General features: G+C 36.3%; 1 protein-coding gene across 1 annotated transcript in view; it reads right to left on the reverse strand.

Annotated features, from left to right (window-relative positions):
- LOC306804263 (uncharacterized protein) overlaps positions 1-10,925 on the reverse strand; it is a gene marked incomplete at both ends in the record, with an annotated part of 31,364 nt that extends 20,439 nt beyond the window's left edge. Inside the window, 13 exons of the mRNA XM_079310589.1 lie at positions 1,499-1,567; positions 3,316-3,384; positions 4,056-4,124; positions 4,883-4,936; positions 5,574-5,618; positions 6,260-6,304; positions 6,583-6,609; positions 7,415-7,459; positions 7,537-7,590; positions 8,464-8,523; positions 9,003-9,023; positions 9,433-10,001; positions 10,769-10,925. Of these exons, the coding sequence (XP_079166715.1) occupies positions 1,499-1,567; positions 3,316-3,384; positions 4,056-4,124; positions 4,883-4,936; positions 5,574-5,618; positions 6,260-6,304; positions 6,583-6,609; positions 7,415-7,459; positions 7,537-7,590; positions 8,464-8,523; positions 9,003-9,023; positions 9,433-10,001; positions 10,769-10,925 (1,284 nt within the window). The remainder of the gene's footprint in view (positions 1-1,498; positions 1,568-3,315; positions 3,385-4,055; positions 4,125-4,882; positions 4,937-5,573; positions 5,619-6,259; positions 6,305-6,582; positions 6,610-7,414; positions 7,460-7,536; positions 7,591-8,463; positions 8,524-9,002; positions 9,024-9,432; positions 10,002-10,768) is intronic.
- Positions 10,926-13,266: the final 2,341 nt, after the last annotated feature.

Here is a 13,266-nt window from a genome sequence, read left to right on the forward strand (position 1 = left end):
AAGATAACAAAATTATGCCCCAGACAGATATTTTCTATCCTCAGTAAACAATTGCATCATTTTAACATTGACAGAAATAAATTATGAGGATTTCTGTTTAAAATAATATTCTTTACTCCTGATGCTTTAGAACATCTGCCTTCATTATCCTTTTTACTAAATTGTGAGCATATACTAAGAAGTCATGAAGAAAGCAATTTTAAAGTTTGCTTAGATTAATAAATCACCTATTTAAAATGTGTTTAAAAGTGAAGAACTGACATGGTTGGCAGCAACAGATTGGATTAGAGATACATATGGACTCTGCTGATACATGCTTGGCTCCAGGTCAGACTTGGCAGCAAAAAGTAGTACATTTTTTATAGAATGAAGAGTTCCAATAATACTGACAGAATTTCACTTTGATTCTTTTATTCTGCCATCCATCTCAACTACTTAATAGTTTTGGTTAGATTATGCATTTGTCTGTACTTGTTCCCACTGTGCCCTGTTGTTGTTTTAGGTTTTAGTTCTAGTGTTTCTTCCCCCGTGAATTGGTATTTGAGTGATTTTGCAGTGCATTTTCTTCAAATTTATTTTTACTAGTTTTCATTCATGAGATCTGCCAAGCAGATACAAGCCATCAATAATGAGGTTAAATAATTCATGTAATTCATCATCATAAAATGCACATTGGATATTTGAAGATATTACTTTACTAGCAGCAATTTAATTTCAATCTGGCTGACAACAGTATTGTGCTAAGCAGAAATAATAGATTTTACTAAAAAGTAAAAGGGGCAGTTGGGCTCTGCATCTGTGAAACCATTTTTTATTGTTTTCTCAAGCACAATTGGTGCTTGCATAAAAATGACCTAACAGTTCAGTTGCTCATTCAGTTCATGTACAAGCTGCATCACTTTGCTATTGTAACCAAAGGGCAAAGTGACAACTCAGCCTAGGAACTGGTTTTCAATGGGCAGAAAATAATCTTCTAGTAATTCCATCCATGTAGGTGCAACTACCACTGTCAGCACCTTTCTTTTCCCACAAACTGAATTCAGTCTTCTTTAAAATGCATAAGCCAGTGGCTGAGGTATGCAAGAAGCTTAGAAGCTGTCATTATAGTGACAGAAAATATCTCTCTATATAAGGATTAAGAAAAGAACCCAACAACAAAATTCTAAAATTTTAATCTAGGAACCTTTTAGTGGTATTTTATTTAAAGTCAAATGCTTGAGGCTGTTTTTAAATTATGGAATTTATTCCAGGCTTAGATCCCTCAAATCAAGTATCAGGTAATTAAATATTGGTTTTACAGGCCCCAAAGGCTAGCTGTGTTTACAAGTCATGTTTGGACCAAGTGAATTCCATCAAAATATATTGGATTATTTGATGGCAAATTTTCATATTAATTTACAAGATACTATCTTAGATTCCTGTGTCTTCTATTGACTTGTTTGGGCATGCACTCGTTTAATGGTGCTGCTCTGGTCTTAGAACCCTTTGACTGCTGTACCTTTGCTCCTGGAAGCCCTTCTCCTGGTGAACCTCTTTCTCCTTGAATACCTTGTGGTCCTTGAGGCCCCTGTTAACATAAATTTAAAATGACCTATAATATGTATTAATCACTCAAATGAACAGCAGTGTGTTCTATGTCATTGTTTGTTATAAGCATGTCTTCAAATTCTGGTGTAGTTGTAATCTGCTACAAATAATGCAGTAACACAGCATTCCCAGTGAATAAATGATGAGCATTCTGGTCTGTAACAATAACAATAACAATAGTAGCTATAACAGTAACAATACCCTTCAGGTTATGAAATTTCTATTCCTTACATTTTGGAAATCTTCACTCCCCAAATTTCTGTTTTACAAATTCTTGCTAATTATTACTAATGTATCAATATAATAATGAGAGATAGAACCAGATTAAAGCCCAAGCAGAGTAATCCTGAAAGACACATCGTTGTAGAGAGATTTGCCTGTAATTGGCAGAGAGAGTAATAGCATGCCTTCTCTTCTTGAAAGCAGATGTGATCCAAGCACATGGGGCAAATAACAAAAAAAAGGATGTCCAACACCTGTGTATATTGAGTCTGCTTCACAGTGTTTTCTCACATCTGTGTTTTGAGGTTTTTTCTCTGATTTATTGCTTGAGGTCACACATACATCACAGAATGCTGGCCGATGTGTCTCTTTATAGCCTAAATATGCTTCTCCTTCTGCAGAGAGCTCTAGAATTATTCCTGAGATAAAGATATTTGTTCTCTATTAAGCCATTAAAAGGAACTTATTTTGAAGCAAATAAACTTTAAAATAAATAAAAGAAACATATTTAGAATATATTTTCTTATAAATCAAAATCTCTTGTTATAGCAGTACTTTTGTGGCTAGGCTAGGAAAGATTCACCTCACAGGCACCTCTTCCCCCACAGAGTGGGTCTTTGCTCTGTGGTGTTTATTGAAGAGACTCTGGAATTGTCATTGCCCTGCTTGGACTGACTGTTACCATCAGCCTTATTTGTAATGCTCTTCTCTTTGGGCTCTTCAGCAAGAACACACTGCTCTCCAGTTGTGTATTTTCAAGCAGGATTGAAATCAGTCAGTTCACCTACCAAAGGATCATTCTCTTTTTTCATGGGAGCACCTCTTAAGAAATGTTTATTCCAAATTTTGCCTTGTCAATGGAGAAAAGGTACTTGTGAAAAAAACTGAACAAAATTTCCCTTGTGGTCGCATAGAAATCTTTCATCTGGGTGAAGAGAAATGAATTTAAGTCTGTTGTATTGTAAATAGCTCAGTAAAAGGTGCTGCCTGATACTTAGAAACAAAAAGAACCATAAAATTGACATGCTGGTTTCCTGAATTACCATAGAGTGATCGAGCTTGCAACTGCCAGCAAGAGGAAGGGAAGGAAAAGAAAGAGATTTGAGAGCCAAACCTACTATAAATTCTGAAAGTCTCCTCGAATCCACGCTGACGTTAATGTTCTAGTGATACTGAAAAGCAGTCAACTTCAAAGTTATCACATAGGGATTTGACTCTTAAATCTATCAGGAGACAGATTTATTTATATATTTGTGTGCTTTTGCATCAGATATTATATTTTCATACCTGTTTTGGAGATATGGTAATTAGAATAGCTAAGAAATTGGAAACATTTCCAGTTTATTGAGGGAAATGAGAGCCAGACAACGTAATAAGTATAAGAGTGAGAAACAGTAGGAGAAAGAAAAGAGATGGTATAATTTAGCACACATTTTTATGGGAAAGCATATAGAATTTTTGTTTTCTGTCCTGCTTGCCTTTCACCAAATAGAAAAATAGACATACCATAAATCCTGGCTCACCAACTCCTGGTGGGCCAATGGGACCTGGTCTTCCTGTCAAACCAGTGGCACCCTTCAAAAAAAGATGTATTTTAAATACACCTGATTTAGATATTTTTATGTGTGCAGCATATAGCAACTCATCAGGCATTCTGTGCTTGAAATATTAGATATAGGGGAATACAGGAACAGCAGAGAAAATCTGAGTGTCCTTAGAGTCATACACCATGCAAGGCCCAACAGGCACTGAACTGGTGCAGCTTCACAGCTTTAGGGGACAGCCTCAATTCTGCATTTGAGAGAAGACAATGTTGAGTTTAAAGGATTAATTATTCCCTTCATATGCCCAGTCATTTATCACTTATTGTTCTTTCCCAAGAAGTCAGTATCATACAGTTTCTGTTCCCTTTAAGCCAGTCATCTAAACCAACAAGGCTGCTTTGCCAAGATTAATTTCTGTTTAAGACTGTGGGTGTGTTTTTACCTAGCCATGCTCTTCTTGGGTTGAGTTTATGTCAAGCAAAACACCTATTGTAAAAAAATCCTTTAAAGTATAAACTTAAAATGTACTTTTTGTTTGCAACTGTTTGTAAACAGTTTTGATAGCATATAAAATACCTTTCCAGTACCACAAAAACAGCATTTGTGGTCTTGAATTTTCTTCTGAATCAGCAAGTCTATTAGCTCAGCTGTCTTGGTCCTTAGCCTACAATACATGCAATACAGAAGATGAGAATTTTGTACCTTTGGACCTGGCAGTCCTATTCCAGTCTCTCCAGGTAAGCCAGGTGGCCCAGGGAGACCTCGTTCACCCTTTCAAAGAATGAAAAGAAAACAACTTTGCTTATAAAGTGGTGTCTAGGAAAATCAGTTTAACTCACATTGTAGATTAATTTTTAGTATATAATGAATTTCAACCCATTGGAATTGTCTTACACAATTGTCTTAGTACTTCATCTGTTCATCCTTTCAGTGCTACAAAATTCCCTTATAATAATTCATCTTGTACAAAGAAAAGAGATTAAACAAAATGAAAAGTATTTCGTATCATGTAAGTTTTATCACTCGGCTGTTCTGTGTATCACTGTTGGCCAGCAAGTGCAAAAAAGATATCAAGAGAGATAACAATTAATGTCCCCTATACACTTACTTTCGAGTTTTTCTTCATGACAATATTCCTTTTGAACTATAGAATTCTTGAGAATGTTCAGTTTCAAGAAAAGGTTTGATTTGAGATGTCAAACAGAATTCCTGTTTGGGACTCGGGGAAAAATTTTAAATTGAAAACTGAAGAAATGCCATGCTAGGCAGTATTTTGTGACTCTACCATATTTTAACTGTTCATTAATAAAGATGGGAGTGTGTTTTGGACCTGAAATCGACACAAAAATCAAAGTAACACCTTTCTTAAGGATCTTGTAGAGTACAAAAATTACACAAATTGCTATCTGTGTCAAATTAAACTGCATCCACACGAAGAGTATAAAATATCAGGATAAAATCATAGTTGTTGTGAGTCTATATTAATGCATTTTAACATTAATAAAGAGAAGAAATAAAGCAGTTCTTGCCTTTGATCCTTGCAGGCCTTCAGGCCCTTGATCTCCAGATTGTCCTTGCAGACCCTATTAAAATAGGAGTGGTTTCAATGGTATTTTTCAAGCTTTTGTAAAAATGGTAGCTTGAAAAACAACCTATTATTTGCTGAAGTCTGCATGAAAATAAGAGCTTTAAACATATCAGAACTAAAGCTTTGCTTTATGAAGCATGAATATATTCAGTTACTCAACCAGTTGAAGCTGGTTCTGGTATTTGAGGAGAGAATTTGGCTCTCCCTTTTTTTGAATACAATTAAAAGTAATCTACAGTCAAGATCTGAAACATCTATGATGGGCTAAGTTTCTCGGCCAGAAGTCTGAGAGTATTGGGATGACAAGACACTAAAGAATTTCCATATACTTCTTGAGGGAATGAAATTAGTCAAGACATTGAAAAAGAAATTAGTGATTTTGGTTTTTATGGAACTGTACTTGCTGTGGTCTTTTAGACTGAATGAATTATAAGGATGATTTATTTGACTAAATTGCTTTTCCAAATTCTTATTATTTTGCTATTTAAGAAGATAGATTTTGGGTGCCTTGAACTCAGCAACTCAAAAATTTTATTTCAGTAGGGGTATAATGTTATTTCAAATCTTTGAATCCCAGGCAACCAGGTACTGTTGTTTTCATCGTTAGTTTTTATTTTCTTTTCTTTTTTTACCTGAATCCCTCTTATTCCTTGGGGGCCTACTGGACCTTCAGGGCCCTGAAAAGTGAAAAAAAGGATATATTTCTGTAAATTTAGTTTTTGTCAAAACTACTTTTAGGTAACTTTTGACAAAAGTGTCTTATTTAGATAGTTTTACATCAAAATAGAAACTAAATTTAGGAGAAGCTCAGCAGCCACAAAATATTCAATAAACAGTTTTAAATTAACTGGTTATCAAAATACATGTAACGATCTACAGAGCTAATTATCAAGGACCAGTAATCCAGGATTAAACTCTATTTGCTCAATTTGAAATATTTACAGCAATTATGCACTAAATCTTAGAGACTGGAGTTAGAAACCTGATTTTCATTTTTATGTCTCATTCCTTTGCTTATTATTTCAAGCCTTCTGCCACTGTTAAAGTAGAGTTTTACCTTGTTTTAAACAGACTCAGCCTTGGGCCATAAGAGGAATCATATGAAAATATAGAAAGAGCTCAGGAAGTTAGTAAAAATGGTATCCTTGCTCACTTTTGCTCATTCATATATTTGAAAACTGTCAGCTATTAATTTCCCTAAGCCTTACAACTAATATATGCATTACATCTATCATCATGATTGTTATTCAGGGAATTTTTTTTTCTTTTGTGGTTTAACTGTGTTTCTTGGAAACACAAGATCTTTGTGGCTACTTACTCTGTCTCCTTTTATTCCTGGGATTCCACATGCACCTCTTTCACCCTGGAAAGGAATAGGAATAAATACTTATGAGTTATATTGGCATATCATCCTTATTCTCTAGGTGCTTTAGTTGAAAACCTAAATGTTATTCTAGTCAGAACATATTACAGCAATTGTGCTGCAAGTTCATTGAGGAACAGTTACATCTTCTATTACAGCTTCTGAAGCAGCTGCTAGGATGATGTTATTGTTCCTTACCAGTATTTAGAAGAAATACAGCACTATATATAATAAATAGCAACAAAGATGGAGGCATCAGTTCTAACTAAAAGAAGTACCTTCTCTCCTTTATATCCAGATTTCCCCTGGGAAAACAAAAAACATAGCAGGTTGTGACAATATAGAACCCAAAGCAGGAACGTGAGTATTGGCTTCCTTAATATTCTACTATGTTCAGAAAAATAGCACTTCAAATAGAAAAGATGGCTCTGATAAATATGGCAATAGGATTCAAAGTACTGTGACTTTTAGTCATGGCAGATGCTGTTGTATGGGTAAATAAATTGTATTAGTGTATCATTTTAGACTGAGATTCTGGTGATGTAAAAACAGATCAAGAAGAGCTCATATTTCCATCTCAGTGTACAACATGCTAAAATAAGAAAACAAGAAAAAGTTACTAATTAAAAAGGATGTACTGAATAAAGAAGAAAGCATAAAGTAGAGGGATTCATGTATGAATTATTTGAGAATTAAACACAAAGAGACTGGTCCTATGCTTACTGCCTATATATATTTCATTCAAATTTTTCACTGCTATTATACACTGAGTCCTTTATTTGTCAAATTTAAATAAACTCAGAATGATGCAGGCAGAGTGTCAATTTCTGTAATGTTCTTAGGTTATCGTATCAGGGCATGTGTATGTTTTGGATGTACTATGTATTATTGGAGAGTATTTTCTAGATCACACATATAAGAAGGAATAATTAATTTTCATTAAGCAATGTGAATGTTTTCAGTTCTTCTCATGTTTATGAATCATTAGATGGTAAACTAGAAGTGAAATTTGCTCTTATAACAATGAAAAACAAAACAAAAATAAGATGGTATTTTGCCTTAAAGGAACAATGCTCACTGGAGAAGAAGGGGGAAAAAATACTTTTTTACCTCTATTCCATCTCGTCCTGGGATCCCATTAAGACCTGGCTCCCCCTATGAATAATTAAACTTCAAGATCAGTGAAATAAGGACAAGACAAATCTTTCTCCTAAATCTAAAAAACAAATCACCTTTGCTCCTTTCAGACCTGGAACTCCATCGTCCCCAGTGCGACCCTTTTTACCCTGGAAACAACAAAATACAATTCTTATGATATATGTTAGGAAAAAAACATTTTGTTTTACAATATATATGCTATTTTTCTCAAACTTGAGATATTTGCTTCCTATAGATTTATTTCTCAAAATCTCAGAATTGAAGTTGAATATCTGGGAGCAGCAGCACCAGCTCAATAGGCAGTAATTTTTCTCTTTTGTCTTTGTTATAAACAAAATTGTTCAGCTCTTCTCTGAAGAAAAGAGGTGATCAGCTGTTTTTGTAACTACCCAGCTTGCTAAGGGGATGTTTTGTTTTCTTCTCAGCTGTAAGGGCTGTAAGGTACTATGGTGCTTTAGTTCAGTGTCTGGGATATAATATCAGATCATTCTTACATTTATTTTGAAATGTAAACCCTGCCATTTATATCACCAAATCTTGTATGAAGAAACCCCCTAGATTTGCTAAGGGGTTATATCTATAAGAGTATCCTGAAAGAAGTTCAGTCCACTTTATTCTTGTCTCAGTTGTTCCTAGTGCTTCAGTATTTTTGCTCTCTCATGCTTTCAAAGAGCTTTTTGGATATTAATATTTGATTTGAGGCTAGTTAGATCCAGCTGGTCTTGTCTGATTGCAGCAGGAAAGATGTTCCTTTCTGCCTTTCACACTGCTGTGGCTAAAAGGAGAGCTCACCACACCACACTGTTCTTCCTTCTGTCTGTTCTCACACAGAGGGAATGTCTCATGGCATTCTCAGGTCCCTCTGTGCACTTCCTGCTGGCATGGCATCTTCTTTGGGTTCAAATAATTTCCTCTTATTAAAATTGATTTAAATTTTCAACAATGAATTACATTTTAATTTATACTGTACATCAGTTATTTGAGAAATGACAGCTACTTACAGCAGGACCAGGAAGGCCTTTTTCCCCCTTCTCACAGTTACATTTGTCAACCTGGGGACACTTCAAATGAAAATAGTACAAATCACCACATTTTAATGGAAGAGATAGAAAACACACAGACATTTCCTGTAATGTATTGTATGGCTAGTTTAAATATACCTGCAATGACCAAAAATTGCATATTTTACAGAAATCTTTTAACTATCAGTTTACCACTCACCCAGAAGATGGCCTCCTACACTCCATCCCAAATTTGACAATAGCTTTACTTCCAAACTCCTCACAAGGTCAGTTTATAGGTTAGTAAATTAATAAGTTATTAATTACTAAATACATTAGTAAATTACCTTAGGATAGCAAATTAAAGCTCTGTCCTGCAAATTCAAAAATATGTTTAACTTGAAGACAATCCCATTAGACTTACCATTTAACCACCTTCCTGAGATATCAGTTTTCCTGAATTATGTTTCCATATAATTGTAAATATCTATATTAAGCAGTAGGTCTACACAGGAAAAAAAAACCCTTAAAATATTTACCTCTTCCTCAGACAGGTCTTTCTGTAAAAGACAGATATTGAAACATTAGAAACTTAAAGTTTTATTCCAACTCTACAGAAAAGACACTGCAAAATATGAAAATAAATAAATTCAGCAACTAGCTAATTAAATTATGCAATTAATATATTGACTAACATTAATTAAACTTTAATTTCTGAGAAACTCTCCAGTTTAAAAAAATAATTTAAATATTTTCAATCCTTATAAATTTTTGACTGAAATCACTGATTTTTCTTATCCAGCCATAATTTTCTAAAATTACAATGGTAAACATTAATAGTTTGGCCACTTTAACATGTAAAATGTACAAGTTTCTTCAATGGTATATAAAAGAAATGTGTTTTCAAAATATTGGAAATAAGATTTACATATGTTCATAACACTATTTGAAATTCTTTCTCATACATACCATTTCTTTGAGAACCTTCTCCACAGCTTCTTTCTCCTGGAGGTTGAAAACGAACCTGGATGCTGGGACACTGGCCAGGAGCTGGAGCTTGGCAGCATTGCTAACCTCCTCAGCCACTCTGCTCATTCCCATTGTGAAAAATACAATTCCTTGGTGTTTAGCATCAGCTACAGCTGCAAAAATATCTGGGTTTCTTGGATGATCCACTCCATCAGTGAAAAGCACAGCTACTTTTACACTACCCAAAGTGCCTTCAGCCATGTAGAGTTGGGTAAGATTAGTTATAGCATAAGTTGTGTAGGTGCCATGACCTATGTGGGCGATGGGAGCAATGTGGGATTTGAATGCTTCAGGGCCTTTCCAGTCATGGAAACTTTGCTCTATGGAAACAGTGCTGCTGTACTGAAGTAAGGCCATCCTCCAGCGAAGAGTACGTCCAGAATTAAGCTGCAGACTTTTCATTCTGTCTACTGTTTGCAGTACAAATTTTTTCTGTTGTTCGTGATTATAGTCCTTAGCACTTTCAGAGCTGTCCAGTAAAAAAGCAATTTCCAGAATGCAATCTTCATCTAGAATGAATAGGTATACAAGTGAGTGGAGTGACTTCATATTAAATCTCATTCTACCCTTACATGTATTTTAGGATTCAAGAGTAGGATTAGAATTATGGAAACTTTTGATGACATCTATGTTCACAAGTGTGAGCCCTTTGTGAAGATAGGGCTGATAGAGGCTGAGGGATTTGCTCCCGAACAGATGCCACAAGGAATAAGAAACTGAAGGTGTGTTGATGTTCATGTAGTATGAAATAAGAAATGTAGTAATATTTTTTTAAATTTCATTCTGTCATCTTGCCTGGTATTTCACTGTATATCCTACCAACATAGGTGGAAGTCATGTACAAGAAAATGAGACTTACTGAACAAGACAGTGGAATATGATTCGACAGGGCTGGATTTTGTCCCTAGCACTAATACTCACATCCTATGGCAAAAATTTCCAAAAGCAGGATCTGTAGAGAATTAATTTTCTGAACTACTGATGACATTACTTCTATGAAAATGGAGTTATATGGGCTATTATTCTTCTGACAGTAATAGACTTTCAGCCACATCATAACAAAATACAGATGCTATATCCTTTTCTGAAATACACAAAAAGGGAGGGAAAAGATGGATAAAAAAATAAAAGTGGAAAAATAAGGCATGTGCAAATGTAGGATGAGGCAAACCTGGCTGATTATAAGCATCTTAGAAGGCAAGTTAGCCATAAAGTCCATAATCCAAATAAATCAGGATGTTTAAAATCACACCTGTTTTAAAATTACAATATTCACCTTGATCACTTGGGCTGGGATATTTTTCTACCATATTTGACAGAATGTGTTTAGGTTTTGATCTTCTCAATCCATATATCTTCTCTTCCCTGAGATTTTCTGCTAAAAATTCATGATGTTCAAGTATCCACAAAAGCCACCAGAATCTGAGGAACATCATTTGTTTGTTTCCTAAACAACAGAAATACAGAAGCACAGCAATACAAGGATGATAAATCATTATTAAATTTTGCTTCAACAGCTTGCTTAGCAATCTTGTATTTTAAACTATCATCCCTAAAAACAAGCTGATTTTCCTTTCTTTGGGTAAAAAAGTTTCAAAACCACATAATAAATAATAAACAGAGACATACTGAAATGATTTTCAAGCATAATGCATATTGTTCTAGCACATGACAAACTGTAGACAGACTTTTACAAACACACTTCAGTTCTCTCTCACTGCCTGGTATCGTAGTTCTGTGAAACCTTAGCCATGGCTGTACCTGTGGGGATGCACTGTGAAGCCCAAGTGTAATTCACAGAGGTGGTTTTTTCTAAACCTGCTTTTTCCAGAGCTTACATGGAGAGAAGGAAATACCGAGGCAAACCTCAGTTTTTCTCTGTTCTCTTAAGAACTGAGGGTCGTGCACATTTCTCCATGCCATCCCAGTCCCCTGGCCTCAACAGTGCTATGGAGGAGCAGGCACAGCCTGAGGGTGCTGTCAAGGCATGAATGTGCCTGCTGTGCAATCCTGGGGACGTGGGCCCAGAGTGCTGAGCCTAGGGTCAACAACTGATAGGACTTTTTCCTTCTGAAGAGATTATAACTGTTTGTCCTGGCCTCACAGAATACCTCACAGGCTGCTCAGGGTCTGATAAATCATTCCTGATGAACTTTGGTTTCATTGCCATTTCCCTGCAAATTCTCCCCTGGTAGCTACAGTGCATACCAAAAGGGCAGTTGGGTGGCAAGAATGAACCTCCCAGGACTGAGCATAAGTCCTCTGACTCACAAAATTTCCTAACACAACCTTGTCTGCAGGGTTTCTTGGCTTCTGATAGTTCAGGGTGGGAATTCCTGTGCCCACAAATACATAGAAGGCAGAGGGTCCTTACCTCAATACTCCTAAGCAAAAGGCTGTGCAGAGGTGCAGGATGCTGCTCTGGGCTTTCTGGCAGCTGTGTTGCCCTCCTGTGAAGGTGCTCTGTGAGGAAAGGAGGGATAAGCTCCTGTGAGAATCGGTGTCATGTGTCAGGAGGGGCCAGCAGAAAGGAGAAAGGCAAAGAACAGCAATCTTGGCTCCCCCTCTTCTGCACCCACCCGCTCCTCTCCTCCCTCCGAGGCTGTGCATATACTAGGTTATATTCTATATTCTGTGCATATTCCAGGTTATCCTCCACAGCCCTTTACACACAAAAATTCTCATCCATAACTTAGATGTGAATGGAAGAGGGCTATTCTCACCCTAACAGGCTTCCCTACACACCAGCCCAGTTGTGTTCATTCTCTTCCCCCATCACTACTACACACACTTTACCCTCACAATTTTGCACATCTCTCATGCATGACTAGGCAGCTTTTTGTAATGGACATCATGTTGTCAACATCATCTTTGCAGTTGATGCCTGTAGGATCCCTTTCAAACCTAAAAGAATCTCCTCATAATTAGGGATTACTGTTAACTACTAAACTGAAAAGATATTTACTGTCCCATGGACTTGGTAAACTGAAATCTCAGTTCCTGGTAAAACTGTCCAGTAAGAGGTAAAAAAGACAGGCCGGTCTGAAAGCCAGTTTCAGTTTCTGCAGGTTTGTCACACATCTCCTTTCAAAGACTGTAATATTAGAGAACAATGACTGGCACATAGTATAATGCCTTCAAAATCTAAGCTGGGTGGCTAAGGATCCTGAAGGCTTTCTCTTTTAGCAGTGATTGCAGTTTGTCACCTAATTCTTCTAAGATCAGAAAACTTTGCATTCCAAATTAATATATTAAACAAGTAGGGTTTTTTTCACAGAAATACCTTTTTTTGTTTAATTGTGTAGTCATTTTCCATCAACAGCATGCAAAGAGGACCCAGTGCTAACTGCTGTCCTCCTTTCCATCTTCAGTGTCCACCAGCTCAGCCCACTTATCACAGGCACAGCCAAGGCAGCTGAGGAGATTGTGGGGAAAGGATGCAGCTTTGGCTCCAGTTTAGATACATGAGAGACACCAGTAGGACAATGCAGCTGGAAGCTGAAGCCATTTGCTGTGGTTCTAACCCCATTTTCTATTTTCTGTATTTGCTGGTAATTAGTCCAAAATTGGTGAACTAGGATGGCTGAATGCAACTGTACATATTGTATGGCTGCTTCTCCTTACCTAAGCTGAAACTAACTCAGCTACAGCTGTTTTGCCACAATTACAGCTAAGAAAGAATCTTCTTCCAGGGCTGGAAAGGATTGATATTTATTTCTCTCCAGCCACTTTGATTTTTCTGTGCTTAGACTGTCACATTCAGATTTTGATTAA

The sequence above is a fragment of the Erithacus rubecula genome (assembly GCF_903797595.1).
Source record: "Erithacus rubecula genome assembly, chromosome: 8".
NCBI classification, from domain to species: domain Eukaryota; kingdom Metazoa; phylum Chordata; class Aves; order Passeriformes; family Muscicapidae; genus Erithacus; species Erithacus rubecula.